At 39.9% G+C, this 20,002-nt stretch overlaps 1 protein-coding gene across 1 annotated transcript; it reads left to right on the plus strand.

Annotated features, from left to right (window-relative positions):
- Positions 1-3,645: 3,645 nt before the first annotated feature.
- COG1 (component of oligomeric golgi complex 1) lies at positions 3,646-19,702 on the plus strand. The gene is made up of 14 exons (XM_087887033.1): positions 3,646-4,194; positions 5,092-5,336; positions 6,596-6,777; positions 7,394-7,564; positions 7,669-7,819; positions 8,503-8,713; positions 9,128-9,916; positions 12,538-12,684; positions 13,452-13,613; positions 14,863-14,987; positions 15,702-15,813; positions 18,017-18,126; positions 18,229-18,307; positions 19,516-19,702. The coding sequence occupies exons 1-14, from the start codon at positions 3,865-3,867 to the stop codon at positions 19,654-19,656; spliced, it is 2,955 nt and encodes a 984-aa protein (XP_087743159.1). The 5' UTR covers positions 3,646-3,864; the 3' UTR covers positions 19,657-19,702.
- Positions 19,703-20,002: the final 300 nt, after the last annotated feature.

Consider the following 20,002-nt stretch of genomic DNA (forward strand, 5'->3'; position numbering starts at 1 on the left):
TGGAAGTCAACGCTTTTTTTTCCCAATCCTTCCTCACTTCTTTCCTCTCCCACCCCCACTGCTTTCCTATTTACTTTCGTATTTTGTATCTTATTTTATCTTACATAACTCAATAAAATGCTAAAATACAATCCTAGGAAGCAAGCCACTTCAGAAATCTTAACAAAAAAACTGCAGGGACTGGTCCAGGCAATTGCTTGGAGTCACGACTATCTGGAAGGCACTCCCCATCCCCCCCCCGCCCTTTTTTTCCTCTTTCATGAGTTCCACTTTCAGACGGACTAAATTGCTATCACCAGAGCTCCATCTAGTGTCTTAATCTGGTGAACCATAGTTCCTGATGGAACGTTACAGATGAAAAAAGAATATGCAGATAATGATAGAAAGGTAGCAGGTATTCTGTTGAGAGCAATTAACTTTTGTTGAAAGAAGTGAACATGGTTGTGTATAACTACAGGATTTGCCAACTTCGTTAATTGCAAAAGAAAACCAGGTATATGAGGAGAAAGAAGGAAAGTAAATTGAAGGCAGTGAAGATGAGGCGCCTGAGGAGAATAGGTAGCGAAATGAAAAGAGTTAGGGGTCACAAATGAATAAGGATGGAATACTAAAGAGAGTGATCACTATGAAGGAAGCATTTACCAGTAGAAATGGTTTGGTCTGCTTCAACAACTGACCTGCCTCACATCCTCCAGTTGATAATAATATTGTAAGCCACCCAGAATTGTGTGCCAAGCTGGGCGGCTAATAAATTTTACAAATAAAATAAATAATGCTTCATGGATATTTATTTATGCATTTATTTACATATTTATTTCTGTATTAAATTTATGTGCCGCCCATCTCGTCAGAGATAATTCTGGATGTCTTAGAAACATTAAAATGCTCTCAACATTGGATGGTGGTGACTTGACAGCCCCAATGACCACTTAAAGTAGAGTTAAGCAAAGATATATATCCTGACCTTTTTTTTTAAAAAAAAAATAATGTTTATTTTAAGGACATTTTACAAGCTCTGCTAAACATGAATTCCACAACTGAATACTGGCCCACAGTGTAATCTCCATACTTTTGTATGCAGATACCATTATTTTAGCTGCATGCAGATTGGCTTTGCCGTTGTTTTACAAGCACTACCATCACATTGCTATGATGCAAAGCGAGGAAATCAATTGTTCTAAAACAAAGTCGCTCATAATCTCCAGCTAGATGCAGTATCCCTTTAACTGGAATGTTAACAACGATCAATTTAAGCAGGCTAAGGACTTTGGATATCTAATAATTTATTTTCGGTCCTCTCTCTGCCGTTTTGAGACACTGAACAGGAAATCTTATAATATGGGTGTAAGACTACCAATGAAATCATCTGTTTTGCAAGTTGGGAGGGCAATAGTTAAGTTCCTACAAAAATATATGGGTTTTCAAGTGTGTTCCATGGCCTGGCATTTATAAAGATAGAAGCAATTCTGTCTATATTCTTGAGAATTATGTGCTTCGTTCCTTGCTCAATAATAAATGCATGACAGTTCAACTGCTTCTATACTGAGTCCCATCTGAGATTCTGTCACACAAAGCACTAACTAGAATTATTATTTGAGGGCAGGCCTCTGGACCAACTCATCCTGATAGTACAGCAGTTAAGTTGCTTGGGAGATGCAGATTACAGAAGAAGAAAGACTTGGGACCAGTCACTCTTTTGGTGAACTCAGATTTATTGTGGGGAAAACGGAAAGAATACGAAGGAATGCTAAGTACTTCATCTTGAGTTCCTGAATGAAAAGCAGGATGTAAACTAAACAGATAAAACATAAATCTTTTGGAAGGAGCAAATAGATTCAGATTGTTTAATGAAGTCTCTCAGCCTAGGTTTATTTATATTGGGCTTAGGAAAAGCCAACTTTACAGTATAGTAGACAATGATTTAGAACTCTAAAATGATATGTTAACATCATTGCTATAGAGACCTCAAAAGGTCCTCAAAGCATCCTAAGTATCTTCATCATCTGTTTTCTGTTCTACATAGTTTATACCAGTCAGATTTCATCCTCTACCTTTAAGCAGACTGGAGGGAAGACTCAACAATATCCAATATGAAATAGCACTTATGTGTGTGCTTGGATGCAGACCTTGAGAAAGTGGTGTATGGCTTGCTGACCTGTCCTTGATATCAAGCCAAACTAATTTCCCCTCTACCAGCAGATATCCAGGATAGTCCCAATCAAAGCTTGTGTCCCTTTTATCAATATTATAGGCAAGTTTAGACTAATTTCTATGAAAGTTGTGACACTTTGTATCATTATAATTATCACTAGTGATATTGTGTCTCATTCATTTTTTATTTTCCAGGTGAGCTCTTGTTTAAGTTTGAATTTCTTTCCCCCTCACCATAATTATCAAAAGGCTCTTGGATAAGTCCACTAACAAAATGAAACAAATCATACAACCAGCACATCCTAATATAAACAGCTTTTTGGAGCCTTTTTGTCTACAATATGTACTTAGTTAAAATTTCTATCTCATAGAGCCTTGGTGGCGCAGCAGATTAAAGTGCTGTTAAATAGCACCATTTGCCTGCAATTACTGCAAGTTCAAATCTCACCAGGCTCAAGGTTGATTCAGCCTTCCATCCTTTCGAGGTAGGTAAAATGAGGACCCGGTTTGTGGGGGCAATAAGCTGACTTTGTATAAAAAAGAACACTGCTTGGGTGGGGGGGTGAAAGCCCTACTAAGCAGGTATATTCAAAAGTATGAAGGCTATTGCTTAACACATTGTAAGCCGCCCTGAGTCTCAGGAGAAGGGCGTCATATTGAACCAATAAATTGAACTAATAAAATTCATCTAGTGCATCACTCAGAACAGTTTGATGGTATGAACTGAAGATTAAAAAAAGATAACAGTTAAGTACCCATAGTAAACGTTTTATGTTAGAAATTTTAAAAAGAATCTAATGACTGGGAATTTTTCAACTTGTTAAACAGTTAAGCAAACTATTTGTTTATCTGGTCCTCTTGGCTGTTCAAAAATCACAGGGACCTTTTATGTCTACTGTTTTATCTTTTTTTTTTTTTTTTTGTAAAAAATATCTGGCAATCCTATCATTTTTTTCAGGACAGAATATTTAACTGTAAGATAAATATATAACTGTTAAATAAATATACATTATTTATTTCAATCCTGCCTTTTGAACAGAAAGCATGTCTATTTAAATGAAAGGGGAAATGAATATACTTGCAAGGCACAAAGATCATTGAGTCTAAAAAAAAAAGCTTGGATACATTAAAATAAAGGGTTCCCACTTTATTTGTAATTTTTAACTAAATGCCTTCCATGGTCCAGAGTCATTTTTATGGGAGATGGGGTTTATTGAGAGACACAGAAATCTCAGGTTAAGGTTTTTCAGAGGTTGCTGGACAGGATTTATCAAGTGAAAAAGTAAAAAAAATATTCAAATTAGGAGTGTTAATCTGCAGCAATAAAAATAACACTAAGTGTTGGGGCACCACGTAGATCATTCCAATGTTCCAACTACATGCCCCATGGTTCCCCATCCCCGCTGATGGGGAAATTCTGGATGTTGTACTCCAACACTTCGGAGACCGTCAGTTTGACAAAGCCTCAAGAGCGGAACATGACAACGTTCCAAAGAAGAGAAGAGAAGCAGATCGCCCTGGATCCCAACTTCGCTCCGTGGGAAGGCGCCCCTTTCCTCCGCCCGGGACAAAAATGGCGTCCACAAGGGGGAGGCGCTTCTTCTTTTCCTAAGCAGCCAGCCCGCTGCCCTTCTCAAAGATGGTGGACGCGTGACACGTCAAAGGGCCGACGAGGTGGCCGGTTCCGGGTGACAGGGGTGAGAAGCAGCCGCGATGGCGACCACGGCCGCTGAGGCGGCAGCGCTGGACGCCCTGAAGCGAGGCGGGTCATCGGCAGTAGAGTCCCTCTTCGAAAAGCACACGACGGCCGAGCTGAGAGGCGTGGAGCGGCAGCTGCGCGCGGGCATTGAGGGGAAGCGCGAGGAGCTGAGGCAGATGGTCGGGGAGAGGTACCGGGACCTCATCGAGGCGGCCGACACCATAGCCGAGATGCGCGTCAGCGCCGAGCATCTGCTCGAAGCCGTGCGGGGGCTTCAGCAGCGACGGGCGCGCGGACGGGCCGCCGGACTTGCGGCGACCAGCCAGCGCGAGGCACGGCGCGAGGTGGGCGCTTTGTTGAGGGGCGGGGCTGGGGAAGGCTGCAGCCTGGGGTCCCGGGCGGGCGCGTGGAGGGACCGCGCGACAAACTTTGCCTTGCCCTCTGTATCCAAGATTGGGGTGGTGGGTGGGAGGGAGGGAGCTTCACCTGTTGAATTGCTTCCCTCTTGCCGTTTTCTGTAAAGTACGGGACATTAAAGTTAAAGGAACTCCTAAAGTTAAAGGAAAGTGTGAGAGTAAAGGTAGAGGGTGATAAAAGGGAGGGACGTACAAGGGAGAAAGAGAGGATTTGGAAGCAAAGGGTAATCCTTTTGTGGTCCTAAGAAGAGTCTTGGCTCATGGGGAGAGAAAGGATACTTTTTGCTTTTTTTTTGCAGCTGTCTACCGTGGCTTCCTTTCTTTTAGAATATTATTTTGAGAGTTAGGGTAAAATGCTTGTCTGGGTAAAATGCTTGTGGCATTGGCGTTTTGAGAATGGGTGCGACTTTATGAGATATCATAAAACCGCATGCATGCTTCAAAAGTTTGCTCTTGGCACTCACAGCACATCTCACGTTTATTGAGGAAAAGCAGAGACAACATTTATTGAAGAAAAGTACAGAGGTCATATTGGTCCTCCCAAATGAATTTCAAGGCAGGGGCCAATAGGATGCTCATGGTGTGTCCCAAAGGTGCTTTTTTTCATTTCAAGAGGCAACTGGAATTTCTGGTTTTTATTTGAAGACATTTCGCTTCGCATCCAAGAAGTTTCTTCAGCTCTGAAGAAGCGTCTTGGATGAGAAGCGAAACATCTTCAGAGGAAAACCAGAAAGTCCAGTTGCCTCTTGAAAAAAGCACCTTTGGGACAACCATGACCTGAATGACTGAGAATCTCCATAGATGTTCATTTGTGTTTCTGTCTAGGCAACATGTCAGTCCCAGGAGAAGTTCTACTGCTTGGCAGCGCAAATTCAGCTTCTCTTGCAGATTCCAGAGAAAATCTGGAGTGCTATGGAATCTTCTCAGTATTTATCTGCCACTCGGCTCTACCTGTTGTGCTGCCACCTCCGTGGCCTTCTGCAGTTGGATTCTTCGGGTACCCACTACAGCCCAATACTGGCATGTTTTCCTATTCTTGCGCGACAAGTAGCAGCAGCTAGTCATTTCCGGTAAGCAGTTTGAGATACTTTTTCCAAGCCTAGATTGTTTAATGTGCTTTATTGCTGGGATGCTTTTGAAAAAGAAAATGTGGCTTCCTGTCTTAGGAATTCAGATACTGAAATAGTATCAGAAATAGCAAAAGCTGCATCTTATTTATTAGTAAGGATCCTAAATAAGAAGTGTCAATAAATTGTCCTAGACAGCTACTTTTAATTATATTACTCTTTTATATAAAAGCTTTTTTGTAATATGTAGTACAGCTATATATTAAAACGCCCCCTGGTGTTTGACTTCATAACAGCAAAATCAGCAATAACTTCCTGATATATGCATTATTTTATTTCATGTATTTAATAAAACAGCCCTTGTCTTCTTTGGCTTTTGCTCCATTGCACTCTTCTTTGGAACTGTTTAAGTCAAATTTGAGTGTTTTTTATACATACGGACCTTCAGCTCCCAGAATTTTCCAGCCACGGTGGCTGTAATTCTGAGAACTGAAGTCTGTACTCTGATGGCACTAAAGACTATCAGCGTAGTCAGTGATCAGTCCGGCAGATTTTATTCCATTTGATTGTTACTTTTGCTTTCAAAATAAAATATTTAATAAATCTGAGTTTTTAATGTAAAGTTCGTATGGCTTTAGATATCCATTTTTATGTTTATGATACATGCTTTTACCATGTTTTCCCAAAAATAAGACCTCCCCTGAAAATAAACCCTCCCTGAAAATATTAAAACACATGCGCAGCCGGTCCCCGCCATTTCCTCTGGTTAGGGTTAGGGAGACAGAGCTGGAAATCAGGTAAGACAGCAAGAGGAGTCCCATCTTGCACCACGCGCCCCAAAATAATAAGACCTCCCCGAAAATAAGGCCAAGCGCTTATTTCAGGGTTCAAAAAAATATAAGACAGGGTTTTATTTTCGGGGAAACACGGTAATTGTTTAAATTTCTATTGAATATTATAAAAGCTGAAGACGCTTTTATTTCATCAAGCTGGCCTCGCCTAAATCTTCTCCTTTTAAGTGTAAATTTAAATTTTTACTGTATTTTAAAATATGGGTATTTTAAATTATGGGTATCAATTCAGCCAAATTTATTTAATTCATTTTATTCGATTTTAAATTTTGTATAATTATGTGTTTTATTTCATGGCTGTGCACCGCCCTGAGTCCTTCGGGAGTAGGGCGGTATAGAAATTCAATAAAAACTAAAAAAAACAAAAAAAAACTAAACTAAATCTCCTAACATTTTGTATGTCTCTTTTAGGTCAACTATCTTGCAGGAGAGCAAATCACTTCTAAAATGCCGGACTGTTTCAGATCATGCAGTAGCAGAAGCTCTGTGCTCAGCTATGCTTCTTGAAGATAGTTCACCACGCCAGGCTCTTGCAGATTTCCTGCTGGCCAGAAAATCTGCAATTCAGCAACTTCTGAATCAGCCTCATCATGGTTGGTACACATGTAGTTGCTAACATTAGCTATTCTATCTGATTTGAACCTGCAGCTTCCATGTATCCATTAATCTGGTCTTTGTGGATCTTTGCAGGTTCCTTCCCATGCTGAATAAATTGCAAAGAAGTTTATTAGTATTAGAGACGAAAGTTAAAATAGTGGCAGCTACTTTTTCCTTGAAAAAGTCTCCAGCTTTTTCAGGGAGTATTGTGGGTTGATTATTTTTTGCTCCCATGTTAAGGCATTTATATTTCTAAAATAAGATTAGGGTTACTGTATAATGGCTAGAAATTATAACCGAATGAATTCAACCTAGGCCACTAGTTCCCCAAAATTGATAAAGTTTTAGTTATATTTTTCTAGAAGATGTTGCTGATCACTTAGCATTGTTTTCCCTTCATCTTTTTAGAATTTTAAAAGTATGGAAGTTAATAATCAAATGACTTCTTTCTTCTAATTGGTTGATGGTGTTTAGGAAAAAAGTTATTATCCATGAATACACTTATTTCTTGTTATTATACACTTTTTCCTTGAAGCAGATGTTTTTGGTTGGATATGTATATACAGCTACTATTATACTTTTTTGTTTGTTTATTTGTTCATTTTAAATCAGATGCAGGCATCAAAGCACAAATTTGCTCCTTGGTGGAGCTTCTAGTCACAACCCTGTATCAAGCCCACGCCCTCTTCTATAACCTGCCAGAGGGAACACCCTCAGACCCATCTCTTCCTTGTGGCTTGCTTTTCTTGACTTTGGAGACCATCACCAGCCAGCATTCAGCAGGTGAGCAAGATCATGTACCATTGAATATTGCTTTGTCTCTTAAGCATCCAGTTTACTCATTAGTGATCTGATCTCTCTTTTTGCTGCAATTTTCTTTGGGAAAGGGCTCAGCATGTTGAAGGAAGAAACCAAGTTGAGTACTTCTTTCAAATACTTGCCACCATCTGTCACAGAATTCCAGCCAACACTCAGAACTTTGGCACACCCCATAAGCCAGGATTGCCTTAGAGATACACTTCAAAAATGGATCAGCATGTGAGTCTGTAAGGAACATACCTTGTTGGAGATATTTGGTATTGTGTCCTTCTTGGCAAATATATTGAATAGCCTCTTTGTAGGAATAAAATTGTAGTTAATGAAGATTGTTGTAGCTGACAAAAACAAGAGAGCCTTGAATCTTGAAAGATGGAGAATTAAGCTAAACTTTGTTCAGCATTACAAGCATTATCTTGATACTATGTTGATACTTACTCCAGCTCTGAGATGGTAATCCAGATTTGGTTTGAGTTTTTACTTGTCACTTTTTTAAAAAAAATTAAGTCTCCATCCTGCTTAGTATATAGTTCAACAACTGTAAAAGTTGTTAGTCTATATTTCTAAATTCCTTTTTTCCAAATATTCTCAGAAAACAGGTAAAAGGCTATTTTGAATTCTTCAGGCTTTTCATAAATCATTACCTGTTCTTTTAGAATTTCAGAGGACTTGTATATTTACAAGGTTCTAGTCTTCTATTAACCTAGCCTATTTTGCCTTGGATGTTCTGATTATCAGCACCATTTTGTTGTTGCATTGATTCATAATTATGTATAATGGGTCCTTGCTGTAACCTATACAATAAAAGTAACAGTTTGTACAAGATTGTAAATAGCCCTCAATAGAGCTATGAACTGTAATAAGAGTAAGGAAACTGCTTACTTACTCTCTAGAATTCTTTTCAGGTGCAATGAAGACATTAAATCTGGGATCACAGACTTACTAGTATATGTGAAGAGCCTTAAAGGCTTGGCCAGGATCCGTGATGCCGTATGGGAGCTGCTTACCAGTGAATCTATGAGTCAGAACTGGGAGACAGTATGTCATCGGCTTCTTGATAAGTCCATCTCTTTCTGGGAAGATCTGTTACACCAACTTTTTTTGGACAGGTTACAGGTAAGATCTTAGCAAAATTTAGCTAAGAAATGGCTAGCAGATGCTGATAAAATAACATAAAACATAATGAAGCAATCTTTATTGCTTTGTTGCTCTGGATATCTTTTTTCCCTTCCCTAAATGACTCTGGGTCTGTTTCTTCCATGTTATGGTATGTCTGAATACCTCATTTACTTTCTGACAGCTTCTTGGCTGCCAGTTTTGAAGCAAAAAAACATTCATCATGATCCTTTGGTTCCTGTTTTGAATATAAGAATGGAAAGGACCTTAGTGGGGTAAGAAAAGGGCGGCTTCCAAGATTCCCGTATGTCAAATATTAGCTTGGTTCTATATTTTCCACAGCCTCCTAAAATCATCTGTGTGCTCATGATTGGTACTGACCATTTGTCTCCCTGCAATGTTTTCTTTTCCAAGACACTGACAAAGGAAGGCTTTGATGACATCTCCAACAGCTCTGGAGAGCTGCTTCTTCTGACTCTGCAGGAACTTGAAGCAAAGTTTGACTCTTCTAACCACAGCAAGCATATCGTATTTGAATGTAACATGGCCTCTTTCCTATGGTCAGAGAATCCTAATGACTTGCCACCCGATGCTGCCTGGATCAGTGTGGCAAACCGCAGCCAGTTCACTAAGAGTGGATTGTCTATGAAGGCGCAAGCCTACAGTCCCAGCATTCAGAACTTCTGCAGTGCACTAGATTCCAAGCTGAAGGCCAGGTTGGAAGACCTGCTGTCTTACTTGCCTTCCAGCTCCTCATCATCTGAGGATCCCTTGTACGGACACTCCAAGAACTCTGCTTTTGACAGATTTGGTGACGCGAGCATAGTTGAAGAGCTGTTGCGCAGCCACTGCATTCGTTGTTTGGATGATTTGCTGGGCTGTGTTAGGGAAAAGCTGCACTGTGCTCAGGAGGTGCTCCAAGGGTACACAGACAGCTTGCATAACCCCCAAATCAACACCATTTTGTTTATGGCACGGCTTTGCCGGTCGTTAGGGGAAATGTGTCCACACTTGAAGCAATGCATTCTGGGAAAATCAGGGTGCCCAGAAAACATGGCAAGGGAGCTCTGGTCTTTGAAGAAGACGGGGAAAGGTAGAACCGAAGAAATGAATCCCGTACAGGCTAAATGGCAAGGATTAAAAGAACAACTATTGCAGGATAGCCTATCTGCTTATCGGATATGGAGCACTGCTGCTGCTAAAGTGAGTGACTTTTGGGGGGAAGGGGGCAAGGAAGTGTCCACTGCCTATTTTGGCTGATGACTAAAACAAGCTATTTATAATTTAATTTGCTTAACATAGAAGTGCAAAGGGTTTGGGGGCTATTGTTTTTGGCTGAAATATAACAGGCGCCTATAAAATAAGAAAATGCTTGGGAACTACAGGTAGCCCTCGATTTAACAACCACAATTGAGCCCAAAATTTATGTTGCTAAGTGAGACATTTATTGAGTGAGTTTTCTCCCATTTTAAGAGCCTTCATATTCGATTGCTACAACTGAAGCTGCTACTTTAAATGTGAGTCATTCATGAAGCATGAAAAAATATTTCAAGATCAATATACTCCTAAAGTTGTTGGAGAGCAAGCATCACGGTTGGAAGGAGGGCTCAGGTGGGAAATTAATCTAGAATCATTATGTAAACGTAAGAGGCAAAGTCTGACCACACACACACACATGCACATAAACACATACGTTTGAGCCTTATCTAGTCTGAAAGCTACCAGTCTGGGAGATTCCTGTGAAATAGGCATAGAACAATAAAGTAGTTCCTTTGAATTCTACAAGTGGGGGTCTGATTATTGACATCTGATGTAAGTGCACAGATGAGGGATTTTCTCTCTTGCAATAGAAGTTAACTGGCACAGCGTTATCCTGCTTTAAGTTAAACATACTCAGACCAACCATATCCAGATACATCCTTTGGCATCTTACTACATATAGTCCTTGACTTACAACCACAGTTGAGCCCAAAATTTCTGTTGCTAAGCAAGATAGCTCTTATGTCTCATCTTACGACCTTTCTTGCCACAGTTGTTAAAGTGAATCACTGCAGCTGATAAATTAGTACCCTGATTGTTAAGTGAATCTGGTTTCCCCATTGACTTTGCTTGTCAGAAGGCTGCAAAAGGTGATCACATGATCTTGGGATACAGCAACGGTCATAAATATGAACCAGTCGCCAACCTTCTGAATTTTGATCCCATGATCATGGGGATGCTGCAAAGGTCATAACTGTGAAAAGCAGTCATAAATCACATTTATCAGTGCTGTGTAACTATGAATGGTCACTAAATGAACTGTTGTAAGTGGAAGGCTACTGGTGCATCAATGAAAGAAAACCTTTACTGCTATAGAAGAGAGCGAAACAACTTTGCACCTTCAACCTACAGCTGGTCCTCAAATTACAACAGTTCATTTAGTGACCTTTCGAAGTTACGATGACACTGAAAAAAAATGACTTATGATTTGTTTTTCGCACACCCATTGCAGCATCCCATGGTCACATGATCAAAATTCAGATGCTTGGCAAGTGACTCATATTTATGACAGTTGCAGTATTCCGAGGTCAAGTAATTCCCTTTTGGGAACCTTCTGACAAGCGAAGTCAGTGGGGAAGCCAGATTCACTTAACAACTGTATTACTAACTTAACTGCAGTGATTCACTTAACGACTATGTCAAGAAAGGTCATAAAATGGAGTAAAACTCACTTAACAACTGTGTCGCTTAGCAACAAATTTTGGGCTCAATTATGTTGTAAGTCAAGGACTACCTGTACCTCAGAGTCCAAATCAACCACACAGCCAACCAGAGACAGCACCGCCCCTCAACCAACCCGCGCAACTCCGCCCCCACCAACAGTTCACCTCCCAATGACCCTGACCTGGTGTAACCTCCCCATCACTAGACTCACTGATGACTCACACCTGACCCATCACAAGACCCTCACTTGACACACTCACATCTGAAGCCCTTATAAATGGAAGAACACTGACACTGACATCCCCTAAACTCTGCTGAAGATGTTATACCTAGCTTGTTAACGAAATGTTTGGAAATCAACCCACAAACTCGGAGAATGAACTTTCACTCTTATATACACCTGAGCTATAGATATTCGCCACTATCGCAAACTACCTGTATTGCTCTTCCATAGAGAGCAAATATGCTGAGATTGCAAAATAGGAGAGGCAAGCTGATTATGCTTATGCATCCCTGTTTAGTTGCCTCCCAACACACTAAAGCTCAACAAATTGAGCCACAGGATCATTAACTCAGCACATCTATTTTTTAATGGGAGAAATTAAAATAGAAGCGGACGGCTTGAGATCCCAGAGATGCTTACTGCATCAAAAAACCTTCACCTCCAAAACTTGTTACCAAATTACAGTGTTTAAGAGGAGGTGATAATTAATTGATTCTTTTTAAAGAAACAAACACTGAAATGAAACCAAAATTAGTTTTGTCTCATCCCTACCCACTAGTCCTAGAAATGTAATCCTTCCTATGCATCCCAGGAATAATTTTGCTGGTTCTAAAGAAAATATTTTGAAATTAGTAGGGGTGGGCACTGATGGTAGATAGAAAATGTCTACTTTCAAGCATTTCAAAGCTGAAATACTTTTGTTACAGTTATGCATTGAAATTTAATGGATTTATGAAACGGAGTTGTCTGTGCAACTGCTATTTACCATTAATGTGCCAACATGATACCTCTAATAAATTGGAACTTTGAGGAACCTCAGACCTCAGAGTTTTATAATGTTAGGGTTCCAAGGAACACCCCCAACGAAATAAATTGTTTGCTTGTGAACAAATCCTAGGTCCTTGTCCGGAACTTCACTCAATCCTTGCTGAAAGAGGAAGCTGAAGCCATTCTGGCAACAGCCACCAACTGGGAGGAGAGTGAAATTGAAGAAGAGACAGAAAGTGGAAGCAGCATAAAATCTAAGATACGGCTCCCTGTCCAGGTAAGAAATGATGCCCTATTTTTATTTATACATATTTATGTAAAGTGCTTTGGATGATATTCCTCAATAAATAAATGAACAAATATAATGTTTTTGACTAATTGTTTGAGTTCTCTTTATCTAGTTTTAGGATATGTGGAGAACAGATCATATTTTAGGACATATTTATGAGAAATATTGAGAACATTCAAACAAGTTCACAAACTTTTAAGTACCATTGTCTGTGTATGTATCCGTCTATTTAACAGTTTATATATAATTATACACTAATAACAAGAGCAGTGTCATGAATGAGGATCATTCTATATTAAAAGTTATGAATTTACATATAAGAAGTGAACTGATATCCAGAATTAACCAGTGGCCCAGAAGCAGAGCTGAATTTGAGTCCAGCTTTGCCTCCAATCTTCCTTGAAATTAGGAATTTCATAAAATGCAATAATGGTTCATAGATTTTCTTAAATATCCTTTTAAAAAGCTTTGGTGACAACTCTTCTGAAAACACTGAAGAACAATTAATTGGCACAGTTGTTAGTCTGAACTTTGAGAGGAGTGAAAGCCAAAAAATTTCAAATTGTAAATCACCTCTTATCTGAGTATTGCCATCAAATACGATTTAGACCAGAGGTGTCTAGTCTTGGCAACTTTAAGACTTCTGAACTTCACCTCCCAGAGTTTCCCAGCTAGCATGGTTGGAATTCAAGCTTAGACACTCCTAGTTTGGACAATTTATGTGCCGGTACAACAGCATTCCATTGTCTTTACAGCCATCTTGGTGTGTCCAGTCCTTCCTCTTCAGCTTGTGTCAAGAAATAAATCAAGTTGGAGGCCACACTCTTCCCAAGGTTATCTTGCAAGAACTGCTCAAGACATGCATGACTGAAATACTAGCTGGCTATGAAAAATTATCAGAAGGGAAACGGGAGAAGGTATGTTTCTGGGGCTTGTGGTTGGTGGGACATGAAATTTAAAAATAAGGGATTCTTCCCCTGTGATCTGCAGTGTTCTGAGGCACAATGCACCATTATTCGCTCAGCATTGTGGCACTTAAGAGAAAAATGAATATACAAGGTTTTTTTTAAAAAAAATCATAAGATTAGCCTAATAAGATTGCTATGAATTACTGTGATTATCGAACTATTCACTTAGATTGAATAGATATACTTGATAGCTCATTCTAAAAGTTAAAATAAATTATCTGCAATGTAAAAAAGACTAGACTGAATGCAACCCTGGTTACAATAGCAATCTAAATATTGTTCTGTGAAAATGACTGCTGATAATTTTATAGCCAATATTACTGACATAAGTATTTCCATATTTTGCTATTAGAGATATTAATCAGTGTAGCATGAGAGCTATAGAGAACTAGCTGCTGAATCTATTCAGATTTGACTATTAGAGCAGGGGTCCCCAAGCTGTCGACAGTGGCCCACTACCGAGCCGTGGCCTATTCACAATCCTACTCGCACAAGCGCCGGGCATTGGTGCTCGCAGCCTCACTTGTGCGACTGGTGGTGCCTACCCCACTCGTGCACCCACTGCTCACACAAATGAAGCTGTGCGTGCATGCGTACCTGCCCCTTGCACAAAAGCACTCCCTCTTCTACCCCCTCCCTCCCACACCGGGCCGCCAACCTGGAAAGATTGGGGAACGCTGCATTAGAGCACTTTAGCTGCAGAGTGCAATCAGGAGATGCTTCAGTTCTGGTAGATGATTGGTGTGAATGTTGATAGAACATTCCGCTTTCAGACATGTGAAAAGACCTTTGTTCCAGTGGTGGGTTTCAACATTTTTTACTACCGGTTCTGTGGGTGTGGCTTGGTGGGCGTGGCATGGCTTGGAGGGCGTGGCTTGGTGGACGTGGCACGGGAAGAATACTGTAAAATCTCCATTCCCACCCCACTCTAGGGGAAGGAAACTGTAAAATCTCCATTCCCACCCCACTCCAGGGGAAGGTTACTGCAAAATCCCCATTTCCTCCCAATCAGCTGGGACTTGGGAGGCAGAGAATAGATAGGGGCGGGGCCAGTCAGAATATTTACTACCAGTTCCCCAAACTACTCAAAATTTCCACTACTGGTTCTCCAGAACTGGTCAAAACCTCTCTGCAACCCATCTCTGCTTTGTTCAACGAGTGTATAGACATTTCTGATATTCAATTTTTTCTGATACAGAAAGAAGGAAAGCTACCAATTACTCAGAACAGGGCTTTGCAATTACTGTATGATCTTCGTTATCTGAATATAGTCCTGACAACTAAAAATGAAGATATGAAAAGCAGCAGAAACAAGCATGATGCCAGTTAAGTATACTATAAAGTATTATGTGTATAAATTTACTGTCTTATTTTTATGCATTTAAGAATGTTGCTATATCCATTTTACTTTGAGACATAATATTTTGCAATATGTTCATACACAACATAGGTTTCAAGCAGTGCTACAATAATCTAAAATCTGTTGGACTAGAAACAGAACCTTTTTAAAAAGAGCATTTATTGTTTTTATCAACATAGTCTGTAATTTTGCAGATAGTCAACATTCAGGAACTGATTATCATATCTTCCTGATTTATGACAGCCTGAACCGGAATTTCAGGAAATTAATTTGGCTGAAATTTGACCAAGTAAATATTTTTTTTAAAAAAATCAGTATGCTATAGTGTTCTAGAAAAATGGAAGGGAAAATTAATCAAGGTAATTTATTGGATGAATCTGCAACATTTTTAATATCTTTAATCTTTGGCTAATAGATGATCAGTTCAAAAGTTTTTCTGACTGCATTAAGGGAAAGAGCAGTGTTTGATTATCTTAGTTCAAGATATAATATTTGACATTCCATTTCATAAATAGTTGGAAATTGTTTAATTTCATTAAGTTTTTATATGTTGGGCTATGATGGGGTTTTCCCCCATCTGGTAAAATTAATTTATTTGCAAAGGTCTGCAAAGATCATTTGCCTACCCAAGTGGAGCAGCCCTTCAACATTGTAAATGAGATTATTTTTCTTTGTTTCAGGATTGAGAAACAGATTGATGCTCTTGAGAGCTATATAGATCCTTTCGACTTGGATGTTTTTACTCCTCACTTAAATAGTAACCTTAATCAACTGGTACAACGAACCTCTGTAAGTTCAAAGGGAGAGAATGTAGATGGTTCCAAGTAGATTTTATTGTCTTAGGTCATATATGCCTATTTATGTTGGTTGGAAGAACATAATACTAATTTTCCAAGTAGAAATGATAATACTAATTAAACAACCATTACATCCATAAACTGTGCAATGCACTTTGCTTTTATATACATGTAGTCCTCGACATACAACCATGATGGAGCCTGCCCATTATGGTTGTATGTCCTGATGGTCATCTAACCAACCATTATTTGCAACATTGTTTTGTGGCAGTTGTTAAGCGAATGCCAGAGTTAAGCAATTCCATTGCTAAGTGACTGGTCGTAAGTCAAGGACTACCTATATGATTTTATTTATTTTTATTTTATTTTATTTTATTGAATTTGTATACCGCCCTACTCCCGAAGGACTCAGGGCGGTGCACAGCCATGGAATAAAACATATAAATACAAAATTTAAAATAGATTAAAACGAAATTAAATAATTTGGCATGAAGAATGAGATAGTAGTACAGGTAGTCCTTGAATTACGATAGCAGTTGGGATCTGAATTTCCATCACTGAGCGATGCAGTCATAAAGTACAACAGTCAGGTGACTACATCACTTATCAAGAAGAATCCCTTCAGTTCCCATCGTCATTGTTAAGTGAGGACCATGTATCGTTAAGCAAGCCCCACATAACTTCCTGCTGGCTTCCAACAATCAAAGTTGGTGGGTAAACTGGCAGACGGTCCAAGTCCAAGGAAGCTTGCAAGCTTGCTTCTTGAGTGAGCATGAGTGTGTAACTGGCGAGAGAAAATGCACACGTGGCCAGCCACACTGTCTGCTGGCCTGCTTGCAAGCCTTCAGAAGACATGGCGCAAGCGTAGCAAAGTTCAAGATGTTGTATGAGATTGTGCGGGTGGCCAGCACAACAGGGCTGGGGAAGAGGGTGTCAGTGGGAGAGACTTACCCTTCTGTCCTTCCCTGCTGGCTGCCCCATTGACTTTGCTTGGGCGAAGCTGGCAGGGAAGATCACAAGCCATGATCACTTTACTGCAGGATATTGCAATTGTCGTAAATGCGTGCTGGTTGCCAAGCACTCAGATTGTGATCATGTGATTGTGGGAATGCTGGCATGGCCGGAACTTTGAGGACTGGTGGTAACTGTCACTTGTTCAATGCCGTTGTAACTTGGAGCAGTTCTGGAACAAGTGTTGTGGCCCGCCAGCGGCCTGAGCGGATTGTTGTTGATCCCGACGATAAGGAGGCTGGTGTGGTGTTGCACTAGCAGCCTGTGCAGCCGGCGCTTGAGTCGGACAGCGAGGAGGCTGAAGAAGATGTGGTGCCAGAGGCAGGGATTCAGTCAGGGCCTTCAGAACCTCCAGAGGCTCCTTTAAGTGAAGAGGATGAAGAGGAGGAGCCTTTTCTCAATGCACGAGCATGCAGAGCTGCCAAAAGGCAGGAGTCGTTCCTCAGGACGAGATCTCCTCGAGAGTAAGGCTTGGGGCTAATTGGCCACGCCCTTAGCCTATTTAAGAAAGAATGCAGCTTGTAACAAGCTGCAGGAAACAATTTTAGTTCTCTAATTATCACGTTGGGATTTCTTTGCAACCTTGCTTCTGGGCTTTCTGCCAACTCCAGTAAGACACTGACTATCTTATCTGTGGCATTCTGGCAGGCTGTTAAGAACGCTTATTAACAGCCGGCATTTGCTAAAACTGCATTATTTGAGTAAACTAAGTTTTGTTCAGAGTTTGTGTGTGCTGTGTTCTTTGGGATCCGTAGCTGGGGCAGAACAACAAGTGGTTATTAACCAAGAACTACCTATATAGGGAATGGCTTATTTTGATCATCTTTTAATTAAACAGTGCAATGACTTACAATTAGCTATATGTTCTCATTAGAAGTACTATCTTCCCTGAATAGCCATAAGCAAGGAAACCCCAAAAGGCTGAATAGATGTAGTCTGGGAAGATCATAGGCCACACACAGTATGTTGATCTTTGGAAACTCCAGCTCAAACTGGTAACACAACTGGGCGGAGAGATACTGTCACTTATTCAAGCATTGTAGGTAATAATTACAGCACATTCTTTAAGCTACATGTATTCCTCATGCTACTTTTTAAAATAACATGACTTTATAGTTGAATGGGCACTTAATAGCTAAATGTTCTTCTATTGAGGCGAGACGGTTCTCTTTTCTGTCTTCTAGGTCCTGTTTGGCTTATTGTCAGGAACAGAGAATCAGTACACGAGCAGAAGCAGTGCTTTAACTTCTCAAAAACTACATAACATCCTACCTCTAACTTCTAGCCAGATCAGGTAAGTGACTCAGACATGTAAGCAATAAAAAAACATGTTCTGTAAAAATAAAGCATCTGAAAGTGGAAAGCAACTAAAACATCCCGTTTCTTCTTTTTTAAGATTTGGACTGTTGCCTCTCAGCACATCAAGTTCTCGCAAGGCTAAACCTGTTCTGAGACATACTGAGCATGAAACTCGGGTTGGTTCCTTTGTTTCAGGGATGGGCATCTTTTGACGCTGGTGGGTTTTTGAGAGTCAAGGTGGAGAGCTGCAATACTTGGGACTTGGGTTTAGTAGTTTTAATAATTTAGCTTTTGTTTCAAGTTGCGCTGCATCTATTTTAAGCCCAATACCGGTTGCACAATTTTCTTCCTGTGATTATGGAACCGATGCTCCCTGAAAAGAGCAGGTTCTTAATGCAGGTTAAGTTTTACTTGTTTTTCTGTATTGCACCTTAATGTATTTTTAGAAAATGATTATACTTTTCCTTTAATAAGAGAATTGCCTCTGATAATTATTTTTTAATTCCATGTACCTTTTTTTTAAAAAAAATTGTAGATTTCTGTTACTATGGGTGCATTATAAATACATGCTTTATCACTTGTGTCACACACACACACAGACAGAGAGAGAGAGAGAGGTGTAAATTTAATCTTTGACAATGCAACTTTTGATTGCTTTCTGCTTAATCCCGAGTCTATTTCTTTGGGCTACTTTAGCAAAACCAAGCCCATTAATAATTATTAACCAGCTGCTTGCCAGCAGTTCTTTGACTTGGACTATATAGTCGGGGAAAGCTTTTGAATGTCTGCTTAATTGTGCATGCTTTGGCAATCAGCTGCTTTATAATTATTACCAACCATACTTTTCTACTATGTCCATTTTTGCCAATAAATTAAGGAATGTAATCCTTCTGAACTTTTGGAGATTCTTGAAAAAAACGTTTTCAAAAATACTGACACTGGATTTTCTATATTAAAGGACGTTTGGATGACCAAAGGCTGCAAAGTAGCTAAGCAAAAATTTGAGGGAGTTTGGTTCATAAACCGATGTTTTAAAAGTCCTTTCATTTGTTTTGCACCTCAGAAGGACAGAAAACTGCTGCCCATTTTTAGCATGATAAACATAGGGAGGCACTAAGTCCTGCAAAAAAGGGGGAATTTTAACATAAGGCATCAGAGCTGCAGCTGCAGACTACTTAACACCCACTGAATTTCTCCTGGCAATTTTTTTTTTTAACTGTATAACACTTTCAGAGAAGGGAGATATAATTTGCTCTGGTGGCCCTGCTGGCTATTGTGAATCTGAGCTCGTGTCTGTCTTCACATAGCTTTAAACTTCTTGTAAATAACAAAAAATGGCAAGCTCTTATGGGGCTATTGACTTTTCTTTTGTTAAAATTAATAGGCTCCAACCACTGCCCTGATGAGAACGGAAGAGACGCTTCGTCCTGGGTCCCTGTTCAGGCAACTGGCAGCAGAGGAGGAGGAGGACACAGCGGCACCATCTTTGTTTAAACTTGGCTGGCTCTCAAGCATGACCAAATGATTGAATAAATGCGAACTATCATGCCCTTGGCTTTGTAATGACAAAAGGATGCGTAAGGAGTATGATTCACACCCCGTTTTAGCCCGAAGCTCATGGTTTAAATGTCTTGTACAACTAATCAGAGCGTCTAAAAATACAAGATATGCAGCTTAGGCAGCTGAAGTTATTAACTGATTGTTTTCTTTAAACAGCCAGTGTAATTAAGTCCATGACCAATAGAAAAGATCCTGTGTCTGAGTGTATGTAATAAGGAAGCAATTGTTTGCACTCCAGTAATAGAATCTCCCATTCTATCTTGGAGTATTTTTTTAAAGTGGCCTTAACACATAAAGAACTTAACTTTTTA

This window comes from Pantherophis guttatus, chromosome 2 (assembly GCF_059756535.1).
Source record: "Pantherophis guttatus breed Tessera chromosome 2, ASM5975653v1, whole genome shotgun sequence".
NCBI lineage: Eukaryota > Metazoa > Chordata > Lepidosauria > Squamata > Colubridae > Pantherophis > Pantherophis guttatus.

Coding starts and splice junctions, on each gene's coding strand:
- COG1 (XM_087887033.1), top strand. CDS start 3,865: ATGGCGACCACGGCCGCTGAGGCGGCAGCGCTGGACGCCCTGAAGCGA. Junction 14,988..15,701: donor AGCAGAAACAAGCATGATGC/CAGTTAAGTATA, acceptor TTTTCTTTGTTT/CAGGATTGAGAAACAGATTG. Junction 18,127..18,228: donor CTAACTTCTAGCCAGATCAG/GTAAGTGACTCA, acceptor TTCTTTTTTAAG/ATTTGGACTGTTGCCTCTCA.